Below are 17,057 nucleotides of genomic sequence, written 5' to 3' on the forward strand. Positions count from 1 at the left end.
GGAAGGGGCAGAGGGATTGGAGGCAAATTTGAATGCGGCCTCTCTGAATGACTGCCCCAGCCTCAGATTCACCACCTGAAAAATTATGGGCTTAGGAATAATAATAATAATAATAATAATAATAATAATAATAATAATAATAATAATAATAAACTTCTGTTTCTATAGTGCTTCAAAGTTTACCAAGCATTTTTCAGGCATGCTCTCACTCGAGATCCCAACAACCCTGAGGCGCTGGGCCTACAGCAATTATTAGCTCCACTTATTAGGTAAACTGAGGTTTGGAGAGGTCACATAGCTAGATTTGAACCCAGAGCTTAGATTAGAGCTGGAAGGGACCTCAGAGATCTTCTAATCAACCACAGCCTCCCCCCTCCCCTCACATACACCATTTTACAGCTGAGGAAACTGAGGCAAAGTGACTTGTCAAAGACCACCCAGGGACTATTCATCAGTGGTAGGATTTGAACCCAAGTCCTGACTCCAGAACCAGCAGTTTCTCCACTATATCATTTGACCCCAGACCCAGAGCTCTCTCCACTGGGCCATATGTTCCAAGGACATGGATTACAAAGAGTTTTGTCCCTGACAGACCTGGGAAGTGAGCAGGGCAAATGTTTTTATGCTCATTTTACAAATGGACCTGAGACCCACAGAAGAAATGACTGGCAGAGGCAGCACAGTGAGGATGACCAGGGGTAGAATTCAAACTCAGGACCTGTGTGTGTAACCTCAATGGAGCTCTTTTCCATCAGACCCTCTGCTCCTCCTGGCCCCTTCCCCAATGCTGCCGAGAAGAGCTGGGGCAGGCCTGGACTCTGGGTGCCAGGAACTGCAGAAGGTGGCCTCTCGATCTGAATGAGAACTTGGTAACCAGATTGGCTGAGGATTCCAGGTCTGGGAAGGCCCCAGCCCGAGGCCAGGTACTCAGTGGGGAAGACGGAGGGGTTCTGGCCTGGCCTGAGCTGAAGGTGACCAGGATCGGGGGGCAGCGGGGGCCCAAGCAGTGGTAGCTGCTTCTAACTGCAAAGCAGCATCTCTGTGCTGCCCCCCAGCCTCAACAACAGGAAAAGCCCAGGGGATTTGTTCGTCTTCTTCTAGCTTTCCCATTATCTGTCTCAGCCCTCTGCTCCCTCTGAGAGAAGTTCCTGCTGTTGGGTGTTGCAGGGAGCAAGGGAAGTTTTCTGCATCCAGGCTGGACCATGATCAAAGGGGTGGGGAATGGCGGCCTCCTTTTTACTGAACCATCGGCTTCCTCATTTTACAGGGGAGGCCTGTTGGGGAGAGGGACCCTGCCCAGAGTCACAGAGTTAACTTGAGACAGAGCTAAGATTTGAACCCACGTTTTCTGAAGTGTGGGGGTTGGTACCACTAGAAGGGGGCCTTGCTGCCTCCCTCTTACTGGGCTAGGCCCTCCCCCCATTTTACAGATAAGGCCCCAAAAGGGCAGAGTAGGTTAGGGGGGCCAAGCTAGGATCAAACCCAGGTTTTTGAGGGTGCGTGTGCTGGGCCTCAGCTGGACAGAGATGGGCACTGGAGCTCCTGGGAAACACTTAGGCTCCTTCTTCGACTTCCTCTTCTCAGCTCTGCCTGCCCCATGCCCAGTGACCTTCCAATGCCAGAGCCCAGCTGAGAAGCCATCTAAGAGACCTTCACTCCCAGACAGAGGTCAAGGTCATACAGCCAACTGGTGGTGCTGGGACTCAGCCAGCTCTCAACAGGCTCTTTTCTACCAACCCCACAGCCTCCCTGCGTCTTGCTTAACTTCTCCACTGGTCCCTGACCAGTACACTTGTGGAGAATGGGAAAAGAGACAGAGACAGAGAGACAGAGAGAGAAACAAAGAAAGAGAAACAGAAACAGAGTAAGACAGAAAGAGAGAGAGAAAGCAAGAGAGAGAGAGAGAGAGACAGAGAGAGAGAGAGGGAGGGAGGGAGAAGAGAGAGGGACAGAGAAGGAGAGAGAGAGAGAATGAGAGGAGAGAGAGAAGGACAGGGGGGGAGACAGAGAGGGGGAGGAGAGAGAGGAGAGAGAGAAAAAGAGAGAGACAGAGAAAGCAAGAGTGAAAGGAGAAAAAGAAAAAGAGAGAGAGAGAGAGAGAGAGAGAGAGAGAGAGAGAAGGGAGAGAGAGAGAGAAGAGAGAGGGAAAGAAGGGGGAGACAGAGAGGGGGAGGAGAGAGAGAGGAGAGAGAGAGAGCACATATGTGGCAGCCCAGGGTCCCCTTCCTAGTCGATTGCTCTGGGATTGGGATGGGATGGCCCTGTCTGCATCCAGAACTATTTACACCTGGTCTCCTCCAAGCAGACTCCGGGGATTATCCCCAAGCCCCCCCAACAACAACAACAAACCCCGGTCTCTGGCTGGCCCTCTCTCTCAGGATTTCTTGTCCTGCCCAGGCTGTTTCTGGTACTCGTAGATTTTGTTAACGCCTCAAGGTTGAGTGAGTGGAGAAAGACTGACAGCCCGAAGAATTGCGCTTCTGTTTACACTTCTCTTTGTAGAGCCAAACATGCACGTGCTTAAGGCCTTCTGACTTAAGCAGGGCAGGGAGAATGTGGAAGTGTTTGCTGAGCCTCATGGCTTATAGATGGTGCATATGAAGTGTGTACAGGAGGGAGGCTATAAGTCCTGTGTGCGAGGAGGGAGGGGTCCTTGAGATATGTTTTTAAAAGTAGTTCTGTTCATTTGATCCTTTAATCCACACACTTATTCTGTGAGGTTATCAGGGCAGCTTTCCTGTCCTCATTTTACAGATGAGCAAACTAAGGCTTACAGAGGTGAGATGACTTGGTCACAGTCGCACAGCAAGCCAGCCTCATAGTGGGGATGGGAACCCAATTTTATATGCCTGGTTCCAACCTGCCTCCACTAAACGACACTGTTTCTCTGAGTCCCTCTTTCCTTATGACCTCTAAAGACAGAGACTCCCCACCACTGCTCACAGGTGATTATCACTGTTAGAGCCAGCTGTGCTGAAGAGAGCCCTGAACTGGTGGGAATCAGGAGGCTTGAACCTTGTCTGGGCACTTTCTCGGCAGAATCTGCTGTTTGACCTTGGGTGAGTAACCTAACTTCTCAGGGCTTCACTTTCTCCATCTGCAAAATGGATATGCCTTCCCTTCCCTCAATGGGCCGCTACTGCCTCAGAATCCCTGAGATGGAAGGGATGCATCTGTACAATTTCCGTACGTTACCTGCCTTCCTTTGAAGGCAGGAACTATGCTTTTGTCTCTCTTTGTATCCATGGGGCTTAGCACAGTGCCTGGCACACAGGAAGCCCTTTTGGTCAATACTGTGCACTTATGGGTGAGACCACTGAATGAGACAGGGGGCAGTAGGGCTTGACAAAGTTAAGGGGACATGAACATGAGGCCAGATACAGGAAGAAGGCATTTCATCGTAATACCCAAATATTCTGATACCTCCAGTGCCCCTGGTCCAGGAGCCATCTATCCATTCAATACCTACTCATGCTTAAAGATGCTACCTTGTAACATGCCCATCGTGGGGATTTGTTTTGCTGGACTATGCATTTCTAAGATGAGGGTTTATCCCCACTTTTTTGTCCAATAGGGTTGGAGAAACAGTTGGAGGGACAAATTATAAATGAATGTAAAAATAAATAAATCTATGTTTGTTTGTTTTTTAACAAATGAAGATCTCTGTAATATTGGGGTTCTGACACTGCCTTCTCTTAATTCCTCCTGCCTGTCTGACCTCTCTGTTGATGATTCATCATTTGTATCTCTCTCCTCCCTGGGGGACCCCCAAAGCTCTGTCCTGGGCCCCTTTCTCTTTTCCCTCTAGACTATCTTGCTTGATAATCTCTCCTCATCCCCCCCCACCCTGGTTCAGTTATCATTCCTATGCAGAGGATTCCCAGACGTGCACATCCCTCCCCAGTGCCTCTCCTGAGTTCCAGTCCTACCCCCTCACCTGCCTGCTGGCCAGATCTCAATCTGCAGGTCCCACAGGCTGTCTAAAACTCACCATGTCCCAAACACATCCTCCCTTCTTCTAACTTTCCCATAGCTGCCTAGGGCACCACCCTGCTCCAGTATCCTAGGTTGGTAACCCTCACCTCCTCCAATTCCTTTCCTCACCCACCTGGTCACTTGTGAAGTCCATCCTACCTCAGCTGCATCTCTTGTGCCCACTCCCTTCCCTCCACTCACTTCTCACCTGAGCTGTGGCAATAGCTTCCTCACTGGCCTCCCTGCCTCCAGCCTCTCCCCTTCCCCATGTGCTCTCCACAGAGCTTCCAAACGCTTATGCCCACAGCATTGGTCTGACTACATCACTTAAGCATCCCCAGGCTGACATCAAAAGCCCTCGGCGTCTAACTCTAGCTCACCATTCTAATGGTATCTCATGGGACTCTAGCCAGACTCCCTGACCAGCCTTCCATCTTCTGCTTCCTGCCTTGGCACAGGCTGCCCCCCCCCACCCCCAGACACAAAACTACTCTCTCTTCAGCTCCACCTCAAGAATTCTTGTCTTCCGTCAAGGCTCAGCTGGGAAATTGTTTCCTCCAAAAGCCCTTTCCTGAAGCCAAGGTTTAGAGGCCTTTCTCTCTTCAAGTTCTCTTCTCTGTATTTCTTTGTGTTCACATGGCAGCTTCCCACTTAATGGTGAGGGGATCGTTTCATTTCCCTTTGCATGTCCAGACCTAGAACAGAACCTAACACACAGTAGGTGCTTAGGAAACACTCCCCAGTTGATTGATTGTCTCGGCTGGAGGCTCTCATTTGTGCTGGTGGGTCTCTGGCCTGGGTGGACCCCCTCAAACCTGCCTTTTTCTCTAGGGCTCACTCCTCCTCATCCTCCTTAGACATCCCCACCCAGGGAGGCCATTAGGAACTATCTGAGTGTCATCCTGAGCCCCAGAATCTCAGAACCTCAGAGCTGAGAGGGGCTTCACAGCATCCCTGACAAGTGGGGCTCCACCTTTCTGTGGAAGGCCTCCCCAGAGGATGAACCCATCAGTCCTGGGGCAGCCCACCCCACACTGGGACGCCTCTTATTGTGAGGGACTTTGTCCCTCTATTGAGCTGAAAGACTAGAAGATGATGCCCAGATAGCAAAGCAAGGCTGGGCCGTGTTTCAATTATTCTCTTCTCTGAGACCCCAAGGAGTCTGAAAGCTTCCAGAAGGGGGAGGATGCACCCTTGTCCACTATGACAGCAACCATGTTCTTGGTCAGATTTAGGTTGGACTAGATGCCTCTAGATTCTATCTAGCTCAGATATTCTGGCTTTGTGTGAGAGGAGTTGCCCTCCCTGGGGAAGCCTGTCCTGGAAACAGCCAGGTCCTCCTCTTCTCTCCTCTTCCTCCTCTTCCCTTCATCTACTCCTTTCTCCCCTCCTCTCTTCTTCTTATCTCCAAAGTTCATCCCTTCCTTTCCTCTCCTCCCCTCTACTTTTCCTCATTCCCTCCTCTCCTCTTCCCCTCCTGTTTCTTTTTTCCTTTCTCTACTCTTCCATTCCTCTTTTTCTTCTCATTCCCTTCTCCTCTCATCCTTCCTACATCTCCTCTCTTCTCTCTTTCCACGTACATTTGTACCTCCATGTACCTCTCATTTCTTCTCCTTCCATCCCCGCCTTCATTTCCTCCTCTTCTCACCCCTTTTCTCTTTCATTCTTTCTCTGGTCCTTTCCTGTCCAATCTCCCCCCTCCCCTCTCATCCTTTCCTCCCTCCTCTCCTCCCCTTCCTCCCCCTTCCCCTCTCCTTCTCTCCCCTCCCCTCCCCTCTCCTCTCTTCTCCCCTGTCTTTCCTCTTCCTTCCTTCCTCCCCTTCCACCATGGGCAGCAGTGATAAGGCTTGGCCAGCAGCCTCTCTCTGATCAGGGTACATCTGTGGAAAGCTCACTGGCTCACCGGCTCCGGCGCCCACTCACTCACTCACTCATTCCCTCTCTCCTTCCCTCCCTCACGCTCCATGCAGGCTTCTCTAGAGGCAGCAGCAGCCAGTCCAGGGCTGCTGCCCCCGTCACCACTCCAGCAGAGCTGCAGGGCCGGGAAGCTGCATTCATTCCTCAGATGCTCAGCGTTGACGGCAGTTGGCCGGGCTCCAGGCCCTTGGCTGGCGTTTGAGCTGGGGCCGGGATGAGGCAAATTAATGATGTAATTAGAATTGTCGGGAGCCTTAAATCTCCTCTGACAAGTTTAAGTGCAGGATGGTCCGATAACATTTTTAAGAGGAGACGTCAGCCCCCGGGGCCTCTGATTTATAGGCCACGGATGTGGTTTGGGGTGTGTGTTGGGGGGGTGGGTGGCTAACACACTTCACAACCCCTCCCTGAGGGCTCCCGTCTCAAGAGGGGCTCCCACGATGCTGAAGCTGTTCCTTGAGCCATCCTGATGGAGGATGGATGTGGGGTCAGTCTACAGCAAGGGGTCAGGAGATTTTATCCACGTTACCCAAATACTAACACACACATAATGTGGAACTCTGGAGAGTGATAAGCTGAAAAGAGCATTCAAAGGGAGGGGGGAGGAGCAACTGGGATGGGAAGGGGTTGGTTTCCTTGCCATAGGAGAAGGGGGTGCAGGAACTGGGAATGTTTAGGGTGGAGAAGAGAAGATTCAGAGGGATTAAGTATCTTCATGTCTGCGACTGTTTTGTCTTACAGATGAGGATCTAGCTTTGTTCTGCTTGACCCCAGATCACAGCACAAAAGCTGTGTGGTCCAGAGAAGAAGATGTTGGATCAAAAGGCAAAGGACCTGGATTCAAATCCTGCCAATATCCTGGACTCAGCCATGGTCATCCTATACCTAAGTAACTCTGGCCAGGTTGCAAAGAGGCCAGTTTGGGCTTAGCATAAGGGGGGAAACTGCCAACAATGAGACCTTTCCCAAAGTTCACTTGCCTGCCTGGGGAGGTAGTGAGCTCCACTGTGTTGCATGCAGAACTTTAAACTGAGGTTACATGACCATTTGGAATCCAGGATACATCAGGCTCTGAGATTCTGGGACTCGGTAACAGAGTGGGTGACTGGAGATTCTGACCTTGACCTTGTCATACCTTCTGCTCTCACCCTATTCCCCACACCTCCCCCCACATACCTTCTGCCTAAAGCCCCTTAAAAGGCTGGTGGACGCTAAAGAGTGTGGTCTGCTGGATACAGGAGAGGGGGCACAAGAAGGGGATGGGGTGTCTGAGAAGCACTGAGGTTAGGAGGCAGGGTGGGGTGATGGAAAGAATACTGACTTGGAGGCACTGATATTTACTAGCTGTGGGACTTGGGCAGTTATTTCACTCTCTGGGCCTCAGTTTCCTCATCTGTAAAATGGAGAGATTATACTAGACCTCTGATGTCCTGCCCAGCTCTGACGTTCAATGTTTCAGGGAGGTAGAATCCCCCTGCCTACCATCATGCTGCCTCATCCTGGTGACCTTCTCTGTACCTACAGACATGGGCCATAGTCTTGTCTCTCCCCAAATGAACATTTTTTTTTCTCCACTGAATCCAGTTTCTTTATATTACAGGAAGACCTCTAGTCACCCAGATTGAAAACTCACAGTCACTTCAGAATCTGTCTTCTCATCCCACATCCCCAAATAGCGGCAGAGAGGAGAGGAGTGAAGGAACAAGAAATGCAGCTATCAACATATTGCTTTAAGGTTTTACAAGGTGTTTTGCAGACATTAACTCACATTAAAATCCCTGGGACAGAAGTACAGCAGGTATTATTTGACCCTCTTTACAGATGAAGAAACTGAGTCAGATAGAGTTTAAGTGACTTACTCGGGGTCACACAGACTATTAAATGTCTGGAGCAGGATTTGAACCCAGGTCTTCCTGACTCCAAGTTTGTTAGTCTCTCCATTGAACTGTAATAGAGGCTGTTTGGTCGATGTGCCACAGAGCAGAGTTCTCCCAAAAAAGCAGTGGGAGAAAAGGTGGGGACCTGTGACTGACTTAGCCCAAATCTCAGCTCCATCCTAGCCCATCTCGACACTGTATACCTCATTTATTCTTCCTGCCACACGTTTGTGTATGCTGTTACTCTGTTTCCTTGACAATAAAATGACAGGTTGGACTATGTGATCTGCAAAAGAGAAGACTCATGTGGAGGGTGGGGGCGGGGTGGAACAGGAAGCTGAAACAGGAAGTCTTCTTCAAGTACCTGAAGGGCCACGGTATGCAGGAGGGATCAGTCTCATTCTGCTTGATCCCAGAGGCCAGAACTGGTTTTGATTCAGGGAACGAGCAAAGAGGCCCACTGAGGCAAGTGTGATGCCAGGAAAAACTCCCTGCCGATGAGAGCTATCTTATACGCGGAATGGGCTGTGACAGGTGGTAGTGAGTTCCCTGTCACGGAAAGTCTTCCAGCAGAGGCTTGTCTGGTACATGGTAATGGGGATCATTGTTCAGCTAGATTTGACAGCTAACTAAGGTCCCTGTCAGCTCGGAGACCTGGGGGGTCCCCAGACCCAGTAGTGGAAAAGGGACAGGCATGGATGCCCACCAGAAACAGGGAGTGAGATCAGATGGGTTTCCCACTGGAGACACTGGTATTCCATTTAGAATCTCTGAGGATGTCTTGCCAGACACGATGGTTAGGCGCCCTCTGTGTCATTTACACAGTTCAGCTGCAGGCAGAAATCAGACCCAACCAGCATACATTTTTTTCCTCCAAAATTCCTTTCTCCCCAGGACATCCTTGTAAAAATGTGAAAGTTTCGAATGTCAAGCTGGAACTCGGGAGTCAAAAACCTTGAGAGTGGCAGCTTCCCCCATCTCTGGTGCTCCATTTCCCATAGCCTTCAGGACTCACAGCTGACTGACCCTCACTGGTTCACGTCTACTCCCTCCCCCTCCCATGCTGTCATATTAGCAGTGTGACTGTGATTAGCCAGGACAGGGCCAGGAGTCTACACTTCTTTCTTTGGGCTTCTCCTTTTCTCTGACTCATGGAATCCCAGAATCTTAGAGCTGGCAGAGACCCCAGAGGCAGCCAGTCCAACCCAGAACTGAACAGGAATCCCCCTGCGACACTGTATTAATGAGGAGACTGAGGCCCAGAAATGGGGGGACTGTGAAGGCCTGAGTAAATGAGACAAGGGGAAAATGAGCCTATTGGTTGTGGAAGACAATGAAGACCCTGGTTAAGGAGGACCCCTGGACTAGAAAGGTCACGAAGACACTGCCTACAGATCTCCAGGGAAGGAGAGGATGCTATCTTCAGAGGAAGCCCATCCATCCTACCTTCGGGAGGAAGGGGTGCCTGACGTCAGGCCCAGCTCTGGCACTTTGGGATGACCTCCCTCCCCTCCACTGGTCTTGGCTCTGTTTGACCACTTCCCTTCCATCTTTCTCTAGGGAGCAGAGCCTCACAGAATCATCAGCCAGCTGGTCTAACCCACACACCAAAAGAATCACCACTACAACTTTCACAATGAGTGGTTTCTCATCCTCTGCTTGAAGACCTTCAGGGACAGGGAGCTCATCACCTTATATGGCAGCCCTATGTCTCTGTCTCTCCCCTCCCCACTCCGGCAATCAGGGTTAAGTGACTTGCCCAGGGTCACACAGCTAGTAAGTGTCTGAGGCCATATTTAAACTCAGGTCCTCCTGACTCCACTCTATCTACTATAGCTCTACCCAGCTGCCCTTGACATCCAGTCTCAATTGGCCTCTTCACAACTCCACCCTCCACCCCCCTGGCCATTACTTCCAGTTCTGCCCTTTGGAGTCACACAAAACAAATCTAATCCTCCTTCCACAGCACAGCCCTTCAAATAATTGGAGACAGTTATTGTGTCTCCCTGCCCCCTCACCCTCATCTTCTCCAGGTCAAATACACCTAGTCTCCCAACTATCTGTCATATCACATCATCCATGTGTAAGTACCACCCCCCCACCCACCCACACACATGCATGCACACACCTGCTCCATCCTGGATTCTCTTTGCTTTTCTCTCACTATGATCATTTTCCAGGTGACCTCCTTGGCTCCCACGGGTTCAATGATCATGTCAACACAGATGCCTCCCAGACCTGTGTATCCAACCTGAATCTCTTGAGTTCCAGTCCCATGATCCAACTGCTCTTGGATGTCTCAATTACAATTCAGCAAACATTTATCACACCCCTATTAGGTGCCAGGTACTAGATACACAAGAGGCAGTGTCTGCACTCAAGGAGCTTCTATTCTGTTGGGGGATGCCACATATACACAGGCAAGTGAACACAAGCCTTCTACAAAATAAACACAGAACAATTTCAAGGGCCATGGGCACAAACAGTAGAGGGAATTAGGAAAGGTCTGGTGGAGGAGGTGAGGCGTGAGGCGTGAGCCGTGTCCTGATGAAGCCAGGACTCCAAGAGGCAGATGTGAAGGGGGGGTTCATTCCAGGCCCAGGAACTGGCACATGCAAAAGCTTGGAGGTGGGGGCTGTAGTTTTCTTGGAACAGTAGTTGGACCAGTTTGCTTGGAACAAGCTATGGGGAGGGAGGATGATGGAAAATACAGCGGAAAAAGGAATGCAGGAGGATGAACACAGAGGGACTTAAGTGCTCAACAGGAGAGTTTCTATTTATTTCATCCCGAAGTCAATAAGAAGCTGCAGGAACTATTTGAGTAGGGAGTGAACTGCTCTGATTCGATGCTTTAGGAAGATCGATTGCTTGGGGTGAGGAGAGACTGGAGCCCTGGAGCCCAATTAGAGGGTAGTCCAAGAGTCCCAGTAAGAGGTGACAGGATCTGAACCAGAGCATTGACAGTGGTGGAGAGACATCAGATGTCCGAGACATCATGGGTCTAGAAAAGCTAAGACTTGGCAATTACCTGAATAGGTGGGCTAGGAGAAGGAAAGAAGGAAGGAAATAAGCATTTATTAAACTCCTACTATATGCCTGGCAGGCACTATGCTAAGCATTTAACTGATCTGATCTCCCTAACAAGGAGATAGGTGTTATTATGCCCATTTTAAGGTTGAGGAAACTAACTCTGAGACCCTGGGCAAGTCAGAGGTGAAGTGACTTGCCCAGGGTCACAGAGTTAGTGTCTGAGGTTGGATTTGAACTCAGGTCTTCATCCAGGCCCAGTGTGTTGCTGAGGCTGCAAATTGGGGCATCTCAAAGAAATGTGGTGCCCTGGACAGAAATTGGGAAGTTTGGAGGAGGGGTGGATTGAGGGGAAACATAATAGGTTCTGTTCCATTTGAATCCGAGATGCCCCTGGGGCATTCTCCCCCTTATTCTCCTTCACCTGCTATATCACATCAGTTGCCAAGTGTTGTCGTTTCTGCCTCCATGACATCTCTTGAATGTGACCCCTTCTCCCCAGGCTGCCCAGCTGCTCCTCTAGCCCAGGTCCTCATCACATGTCACCTGGGCTATTGCACCAGCCTCCTAATTGGTCTCTGCCTCAAATCTCTCCTCACTCCACTCGATGTTCCGCATGGCTGCCAAAATGGTCTTTCTATGGTCTGACCATACCATCCTTCTGCACAGGCTTCACTTGCTAATTGAATCTGAGGGAAAATGCAAACTTCCCATTTGGCATTCAAAGTGCTTATGTCTCTTGCTCCCCTTCCGTCCCCTCCATCTTTCCAGGCGTATTTCCCACAGACTTTACATTCCAGCCAAAATGTCCTATTGGCTGTTCCAGGAAAATGACATCTAATCTCCTGCCTCCATACCTTTGCACAGGTTGGGCCCCCACACCTGGAATGCATCTGCTCACTTCCCATCTCTGAAGAACTCTGGTTCTCTTCACAACACTTACTCAGTCACCACCTCTGATTAGCCTCCTTCCTGCTGTCCTGCTAATTGTTAGTGTATACCTGCCCTCAGAATCACTTTTTTCTTCTCTGAATGCATGTTGTAACCTCTCCCTTTAGAGGGTTAGGTCCAGAATGCCTTTTCACTTAGCACAAGATACTGATAAATGTTTATTTCATTGAATGAAAGTGAAACAACATGAGTCAAATCCCTCATCTGGCTATCAGGTGCCCCCTGAGTCTTCCTTTGGGGGAGGGAGGAAAGCAGGGAATAATTGATCCATTTTTAAAATTCTGAGTTCAAATCCTGCTTCAGACACCTACTAACTGGAGGATGCTGGTCAAGTCTCTTAAGCCCTCTGTGCCTCAGTTTCCTCAGGTATAAAATGAGAGGATCGGACTTAGTGGCTTTTGAGGTCCTCCCAGCTCTAAATCTGCGATCTAATTATCCTCAGTCTTTTTTTCCCCCTCTATTCTCCCATCCCCTGCTTCTGCCCTTCTCCTGACCCCACTACTCCCCGTTGCCCCATTTAGTTTCTAGGTCTCCCATTGTTCCGTGGTGGCCGACAGTGGAAACCCTCCATCCCCCCCAAAGGGGCAGAATACTCCGTCACACACTTGACCGGTCAAAGGGGCATCCTTGCTTACATCAAAGCCAGGGGTTGACATTTAGTCCACAAGAATGAAGGGAACGGGCTGATTTCTAAAGTTCTCCTAAGTTGAACATTCCCTGGAGTCTCTGAAGTTCTCTGGGAAGTCTTTCTGCTCGGCTGGTGCCTGGAAGGAACCCGGCTTTGGAGTCAGAGAGCCTAAGTCAATCTTGTCTCAGTCATTTATCTGCTGTGTCTTGGGGCCAATTTCTTTCCCTCTCCGAGCCTGAGGGTCTTGGATACAATGAGAGGGGTGGACAGAGCATTCTCTAAGGGCCCTTCCAGCTCTGAGTCCTCAGCTTGGGCTCATTCTTTGGCTGGCCAAGGAAAGACTTCCTTGCTTTGGGGGAAACGGGGATTTTGGCCAAGAGTTCCTAGGATGGAGGGAAAAGGAAGAGGTCATAACATCTCCATTTCCCAGCCAGCCTCAAAACCTCCCGAACTGTGCAAAGGAAACTCAGCATATCTGTGGGCGTCGCCAGCAATCTGCTTACACGATTGTCCTGTGTCGGCTCTGAGGGGCCCTGGGAGCCAGCTGGGGGCAGGAGCAAGAGGCTGTCCTGCTTGGCCATCAGTGGGGAGGCTTAGAGATGTTTGCTCAGAGCAGGCTGGCATCATCCTGGGGACGGAGCTTGGGCAGGGGCTCCAGAGGCTGCTGGGGCCCTAAATCTCCATGGCTGGCAGATGGCACATCTCCTTCCCTGCCCCAGCCTGCCCTTTCCCAAGCTAAGCCCACTTCACAAGGGGAAGAAGAGCTGGTGTGTCATGGAAAGTGGCCTGGACTTGCACTTGGGGACACATGAGTCTACTTCTGTGACCTTGGTCAAGTCCTTCCCCTCACAGAGCCTCACTTTCCTCCTCCATAAAATGAGAACGAGAACAATGTTAATAACACATCTGTAGCGGGATTTCAGGCTCACAGAGCTATTTTCTCACAAGAGCCTAAGAGAAGAAGAAGTGTGATATCAGCTCCATTTTACAGAGAAGATACTGAGGCCGCTAAGAAAACAAAGCTGTGTGCCCAAGGTCTCCCAGGCAGAGGGGGAAAGCCTTGGTGTTGGGGGTATAAATCTCAGCTTCTAAACTCATGAGCTGGGTGACCTTGGATAATTCATTTGAACCTCAGTTCCTCTATTGGGAAAATGGGGATATTAAACCTTAGCCAGCCTGCCTGCCTGTCTCCTTCACAGGGTTACTGTGAGGATGCACTGATATAAGTAAGAGCCACAAGGTGCTTTGCCAAATTTAGGGTGCTACAGAAATATACCCATGACTGATGGGGGCCTGGGCCAAGAGAGGAGAGGGGAGTAGAAAATGCCTTCTCTTTTCTTACTGCTGATATCAGGGCTAAGTTTGGAGAAGCTGCTGAGCCTATGGAGGATGTGAGAGTGCCCATGTCCCTCTCTTAACTTCTCTCCAGGACTCTACCCCATCCTTCAAGGCCCATCATGAATCCTTCTCCTCTGAGAAGACCTGGCAAATTACCATGCTCCCACTTTGTGCCCCTCAGGGAAATCCTCCAGGTCTGTTAGGATCTATACAGCCTGGACCTATGATTTCAGTGATGTAGGGGACTCCCAGATGAGTAAGTCCCCTCTATCAAAGTAGGTCAGACCCTTCTAGTCAATTTATACTCTTAGAGAGCTGCCCAGAGCACTTAGAGGTTATTAGATTTGTCCTAGGATACACAGCACACAGCCAGTTTGTCAGAACCAATTTCCCTGACTCCCAAGACAGCACTCTATCCCCTGCTCTAAAGCTGCCTAGAATCCATCAGTACTTATCAATGAATTAATCAACAAACATTTCTTAAACACCTACTATGTGCCAGGTGCTAAGCTAGAGGGTAGGCTGGGGACACACATTTTGCACACAAGTAGGATATAGAAGACAAACACAAAGGAGATACTAAGTAACCTTAAAAAAGAAGATATAAGAAGTTGACTGCGGGTGGGGCTGTGAGTGCTGTCCTTTGATTTGTGGGTAAATTGGATCTAAGCGAGGCAGAGCTGCACTCTTGCCTCCAGAGTCATAACAGTTCAGTGGCAGGGTAGAATCAAGATGACTGGTGACGGCTTAAGATTCAGTCCATGACCCTGGCGTCCTCAATGTCTGACCAAGCTCTAAGCACTCCATAGCACCTGCTTCAGCCCTGCCATGGCCGTTGGAACAAATTGTTCTTATCCGCCCATTCTGCCAGGAGAAGTCTTTGCACGCTTGGGGTAGACATCCCCCCAACTCACCAATGGGTTTGAGATCCCTTGGTTACCCCGACCTGGTTTAGCCCATCTGCCGAAACAGTTTACCAGGGTGCGCTTCTTGGGTAGGGATTAGGAGAGGGGGAGGATGGAGGGAGAAGACAGGAGAAAACCTCATGGTGCTTATATAGGGGAAGACCTCATGTCCCCCAGAATGAGGACATGGGCATCCCAGTGGCCTCCAAGAAGGACCACGAGTTTAAGACCATCTAAGGGAAAAGGCCTGACCTCACTTTTTGTCCCACACAGTCTATTGAGAATCAGAGACTCAGACTCTCAGAGGCAGGTGACCCTTGGAGGACAGCTAACCCAACCCCCATCCCTCCACAATTCATTCTACAGCCTCCAGGCTAGGGAGTCATTTAGCCTTTACCGGAACACCTCCATCGTTCAGTGAGGAGCCTGCTGTCTCCAGAGGCTGGCCACTTCACTGTGGGACACTGCTCCTTATTAGAAAGTTCTTCATTTTTGTGAAGCTGAAACTAACCTCCCTGTGACTCCCCCCTCCCCAGGCCTGATCCTGGTTCCACCCTCTGGAGCCAATTAGAAGGAGCTTAATCCCTCTTTTCTTCAGCTATTGTGTGACTTTCCTTCCCTCTTCTTCCAAGTCTTCTCTCCAAATGAAACATTCCCGGCTCCTCCCCATGAAAGTCGCTAATGCACATAAACCACAAACCTTAAGTAGCACGATTGCTTGTTGTATTGTATTGTGTGGTCATTGTTGTTAGTGGGCTGCCTTACACAGGGAGACCTGAAGGTGAGACCCTGCACGGTCCTGCTTGCCTTCATCCTGACCTCGCTAGCATCTTCCAGGCCCCTCCTAGAGTGGCTCCTTGGACTGAACCCACCCCTCCCGATGCAGGTGGGGAGTGGTGGGGTGGGTACATGGCATTCACTCCTGACACTATGCCTCTCACTGCAGAGCAAATGAAATCAAATGAGATGATCCAGCAAAGCACTTTACAAACCTTGGGTGGCTGTTACTCTTCTAACTACGCCTTCCAGAGCGTGTGGATTTCTTCACCGCCAAATCACACAGCTCACATTGTGCCTTGCATTCTACTTAAACCCCAGGTCTTTTTTTTTCTTCTCCAAACTGTTCCCTAGTCACCCCTCCCCTATCCTGTATTAGTGGATGAGATGGCTGAGTGTCTTGGAGTCCTCCATGTAGCCCTTGGGTGGCAATCCACCTCCCTCCATGCCATCTGTTATGGGTGAGAACTATACAGGATTTCAGGGGGGAGCCCAAGGGATCTCAGGGACACCAGCTCTAACCACTGCCTGGGGCCTCCTGGTGCTCTACAAAGAATGTTAGATGGGGAGTGAGATGATCTAAGTTTGAACTGTGGCCTCCAACATTTACTGTCTGTGTGACTGTCAGCAAGTTTTCTCTCTCTCTCTCTCTCTCTCTCTCTCTCTCTCTCTCTCTCTCTCTCTCTCTCTCTCTCTCTCCCTCCTCTTCTCTGTCTGTCTGTCTGTCTGTCTGTCTGTCTGTCTGTCTGTCTCTCCCCCCTCCCTCCCTCTCCTTTTCCTCCTCTGTAAAATGAGTAAACTGGATTAGATGGACTCCTACTCTTGGAGAACTGCCCCAAGCACTGAGAAATGAAGTGATTTGTCCAGGGGTATTCAGACACTTTGTGTCAGAGATGGGACTATTTCTCTAGCAATGTGGTATTAAGGTCCCTCCTAGGTCTAACATATCCTAAACTTCCCTTCTGCTGCTGCCAGTTCCTTTTTCTGAGCCTCAGTTTCCTCATCTGTAAAATGGGATGAGGATCCGCAGCTGGGATGATCTCCTCTGGGCTCTCCTCCTCCCTCCCCTTCCTCCCCTCCTCAAGTAGTCCTTCCTCTCCCAGGCCACCAGGCTTTACCTGTGACGTGTCATGGTTGAAGATGACAGCGTTGAGGTCTCCACAATTGTAGTGTTTAATGAGGTCTTCCGTGGTGTAGGGGGCCTGCAGGCTTCCCGCCCTGAGGCTCTCGTGCTGGAGCAGGGTCTGATTCAGCGCAAACAGCACCTGGGGACCCAAGGGGCCAACAGTCAGTTTGAGGAAAAGCTGGGCCAGAGGGAGCCCTGCCCACCACAGGACCCTCCTAGGAGGCCTTCCCACCTCCCCTCTCTCCATTACTCAATCATACACTGTCAGAAAAGGAAGCACTAAGCAGACTGCAGGGGCCTCAGGGCACATAGCAGAAAACGCCCCTCCCTGGGCTTCGGGAAACAGAGTTCTATCACCAACAACTGAGCTTGAAATTTTATCTCCCTGGGCCTCAGTTTCCCGCTCTTTCAGGGAGGGGTGGTGATGCTTTGTAAACTTTCTACCTCGTCCAGCTTCCTGAGCGTCTCACGGGAGCGTGGCTGCCAACACACTTTGTAAATTATGACAGATTCTACAAGGGTAAGCGGGGGATGGA

At 50.3% G+C, this 17,057-nt stretch overlaps 1 protein-coding gene across 2 annotated transcripts in view; it reads right to left on the reverse strand.

Annotated features, from left to right (window-relative positions):
• The window catches only part of TRABD2B (TraB domain containing 2B), a 245,585-nt gene that overhangs the window by 73,472 nt on the left and 155,056 nt on the right, over positions 1–17,057 (reverse strand). For both annotated transcript variants that reach the window (XM_020987700.2, XM_020987699.2), the window contains exon 3: positions 16,514–16,660. In XM_020987700.2, coding sequence (XP_020843359.1) covers positions 16,514–16,660 — 147 coding nt within the window. The remainder of the gene's footprint in view (positions 1–16,513; positions 16,661–17,057) is intronic.

This window comes from Phascolarctos cinereus, unplaced genomic scaffold (assembly GCF_003287225.1).
Source record: "Phascolarctos cinereus isolate Bilbo 61053 unplaced genomic scaffold, phaCin_HiC Scaffold_5;HRSCAF=322, whole genome shotgun sequence".
Classification (NCBI taxonomy): Eukaryota; Metazoa; Chordata; class Mammalia; order Diprotodontia; family Phascolarctidae; genus Phascolarctos; species Phascolarctos cinereus.